A 3,810-nucleotide genomic window follows, 5' to 3' on the forward strand; every position below is an offset into this window, starting at 1 on the left:
CACTTCAGTATGACTTAAACAATGCTAACTAAAACTATTAGTATCAACTACTCAAGATTTTAAATATACTACTGAACAGAAAGACTCTTTCTGTCAGTTACAATCACTTACTCAAAAAATGAGATAAGAACATATAAGTATAGTAAGATTAGTGAGTTAAAACAACACATGATGATCTATAAAAAGATATGATAAAACTTGAATGTGTGCTTTGAATATTTTCAACAGTACTCTGCTTCAATGGATGATATATCGCGTAACTGTGTTCTATTTTTGCTGAACTCTGACCTTTTATAGATGATCTTTAACGTTGGGATCAGAACGACTTTAAAATAGTCATACCAAGGCCATATAAATGCAATCGTATAGATTGTTATGTGTTATTTGTCATGATCCACAAATAGAAGGTAGTCATTAACACTTATGATATGGGCACTCAAATTATCAGAATATATTCTCCTTGAATAGAATGTTGAACATTATCTGAATGTTTGATTTGCTAAATTAATTTAAAATAAATAAGTCCAAGCTCATAAATGACTGTTGACAAGATTCAGTTCGATAGATGTTAGTTAATTTATGATAAGGGTACAAAGGGTCTGCTGAACTTATCGGCTACTTGATTCCATGGTGTGCTGAATTTTAATATTTCTGAACAAATTTTTTAAGACGACCACATCACCAAAAAACTTAAATATTCCAAAGTTTACTCATATAACCCCCAAACTAATCTAAATCCCAAAATAATATCGGACAAATCCAGAAAATAAAAAATCCACCGTTTCTCGAGATCTCCCTCCCCTTCTCCATGTAAACCAATCACACCTACATGGTTTTCTCAAACAAATACTCGAATTTTATTGTAAAAGTATTCGTTTGCAAAAAGATTTAAAAAAATTTTGTACGAAATTTAAATATATTATTTCCGTCTTAAAAAAATAATAAACTCCCAAAGCCTTGAATTAAAACCAGTTTTAATAATAGTATTGAAGGTATACATGTTGACCAAGATGCTGAAAAAATTTGGCAGAAAGTTTGTTCCTTAATTATTTTCTTCCTTACATATGGAAGTGATACATTGTTACCAAATCAAAGAGAAACCTGAAAATTATTTTAATAGCATTCAAAATTTCAAATCATACAAATTATTACATGAATCAAGATGTTCTCATTAATAGATCATATAAAAAAAGAACATAGTCAAACTAATAATCAAACAAAATCTATCCAAAAATGAAAGAAAATCAATGTGTGACCTCAAAAAGAGAGGGGCTGATGAATACTGGCCATGGTGGAATGACGAACGGGAAGTATGACATACCGTATGGGAGTTTATCAATGTAATTTTCACTTGAATCATCCACAACTTTTAACTCTCCTGTCTCGACATCGAAGGACAAAAGGGCCTTGTAGTTTATCAGATACAAAATATTGTTCGAATCAAAGGGATGGAATGACAATGGTACCGAGCGTATACGTAGTTCGTCGATGCTGACTCTATGTTGCAGACACCACCTTCCCGAATCGTAGTCCTTTAATTCCCAGATACTTAACTTAATCGGTTGGCGGCCATCCAGTTTTACTTCTACATATCTCAAATGCCCTTGATGTTCGTCCAACAAAACATGGTCGAGTTCTATCTTTCTTAGTCTATAGCTCGCGACATCGTCACTAGGCAGCGAAATAAGGCTAATGAAGGGAGGGTTATTTATATTGTAAGGATCGAACGCCATCACGCTGTGTGTGGCAACCATCCAATGCATAATTTTACCGAGAACGACAGGATTCTTCCACTTATAAAAGCAGATACGAGAATGTATTCTGAAATACTCCCATTCACGGATTTCGGAAGAGTACACGTCGAACCTGATGAAGCCGGAATTTGCATGATGTACTTCAATGCGCACAACTTTATAACTTTGGAGGACGTTGTCTTCAACTTGTGTCACAAAACCCGTGGCAACAAACTCAAAGCAACTTTCAGATGGAGGAAGGGTTATCCTCTGCCCGGTGATAGGGTTGCATATTTCGTAACTATAAATTTGAAGTCTTTTGGCAACCTCCAAACGAGGACCGTAGAGCAATAACCCATTGCTGATTCCGACCACTACATGGTCGAAACCATGGAACTGATCACATGGGAGAGTTAGCAGATCTAGGCAATTGATGCCAAGGGAACTTCCATCCAGTGGCAACTTTTTCAGGAAAAACTGTTCTGTCATAACCTTGTCTGCAAAGCTAGAGACAAGGATCCAGTCCTGCGAATGCGGCGACCGGGATCTTCGATCAACGTACATTCTAGCAAAAGAAGGGCAAGAAATCATAGAACACCATTGCTTCGAAACAGTTTTAAACTTGAATAGAACCTTGAACGGCAGTCTCATGAGCACCTCCATTAACATCCATTCCGGCATATCGTCAGCCTCGATCCACTCCACAGAACTGAGATTTCCACGTGTAGACCCCTTTATACTACTTCTCCTAGAATCCATTTAAGCAGTTTTCACGATTGGCTGGAATCAGCCAAAACCCTTGGAATAAAAAAAAAACAACTGGTGGACGCAATTTCATATAAGAAGATTTGAAGAGAAGGGATATTTAAGCGATAAACTTGCAGATTGCCATCTATTTAATGAATTTCTTCTCCAATTCTTATCTCTATGGGTTAGAGTTGGTCAAGGACTCTTCATATATATACGCTTTTGTACGGCTATTGTTTCAAAACATAATAATATTATCTTCTCTCCTATATTAAAAATATAATTGTAATACATGAATAATCATGTGGATGATATGGAAAAAAATCCAATTTAATAGCAAAAATATATCGTATATATATTTTCGTGGATCTTGTAATTTATCAATTAAATCAATAATCCCATAATGAATTTCTTAACGATAAATAATGTATTTTGACCCTCCCAAAGACAGGCTAATTAAATTTTATTGTGTGGTTATTTATGCGAGAATTTTAGGTATTATATTGAAGTTAACAATCTTGAAAATGATTTTTTTTATATAGATTTTTTTAATAGTTAACAATTTAAAATATATCTTTCATATGATTTTTTTAATATTTTACTTTAAACTAAGATAAAATGGGAATAAAATTTGAAATTAAATTTAAATAAAATTGAGATAGTTTTGTATAGAGAGCAATTTTGGAAAGTATGATTTGAAATTTAAAAGGATAATTTTTGAACAAAAATTTGTGTGAGACGGTTTCACTGGTCGAATTTGTGAGACGAATCTCTTATTTGAGCCACCCATGAAAAAGTATTACTTTTTATGCTAATAGTATTACTTTTTATTGTGAATATGGATAGGGTTGACCCGTCTCACAGATTATGATCCGTGAGACGGTCTCACATGAGACTCACTCTAATTTTTGGTACTTTAAAAATCACATCATGATGCTGATTGTTTATAATCCATCTGGCTTCGAGCTTCCAAATATGGTATTAAATATTTTTTTTTAAAAAAATTATATCATGTCCAAACATGTACAATTCCACACGTGTGCCCACCTTGTATCTAAGCTATATCCAGCTTTTCTCGACACATTGCCAGACGCTCCGTACCATACGGATTGTGTGGTATTATTATTATTTATTTATTTATTTTTATGGAGTGAGCGTGAATATTATTTAAATTTTCGAACTAACTCAATAATATGAAAATAATATTGATTAAGTAAACTACGTTGAAAAAGTCATGTGTGATAAAGTTCGTCCGAGAATGTGTTGGCTTGAGAATCTAACTTCTGACTATTGATCAAACGCTCGTTTACTGATAAATATCTCATATCGG

The 3,810-nt window shown here is 33.6% G+C and overlaps 1 protein-coding gene across 1 annotated transcript; it reads right to left on the bottom strand.

Moving 5' to 3' along the window:
- Nucleotides 1–1,244: 1,244 nt before the first annotated feature.
- LOC140812297 (putative F-box/kelch-repeat protein At1g15680) lies at nt 1,245–2,575 on the bottom strand. Its single transcript, XM_073170528.1, has one exon. It carries the CDS (start codon nt 2,490–2,492, stop codon nt 1,245–1,247), a length of 1,248 nt encoding a protein of 415 aa, XP_073026629.1. The 5' UTR covers nt 2,493–2,575.
- Nucleotides 2,576–3,810: the final 1,235 nt, after the last annotated feature.

This window comes from Primulina eburnea, chromosome 14 (assembly GCF_022965805.1).
Source record: "Primulina eburnea isolate SZY01 chromosome 14, ASM2296580v1, whole genome shotgun sequence".
NCBI lineage: Eukaryota > Viridiplantae > Streptophyta > Magnoliopsida > Lamiales > Gesneriaceae > Primulina > Primulina eburnea.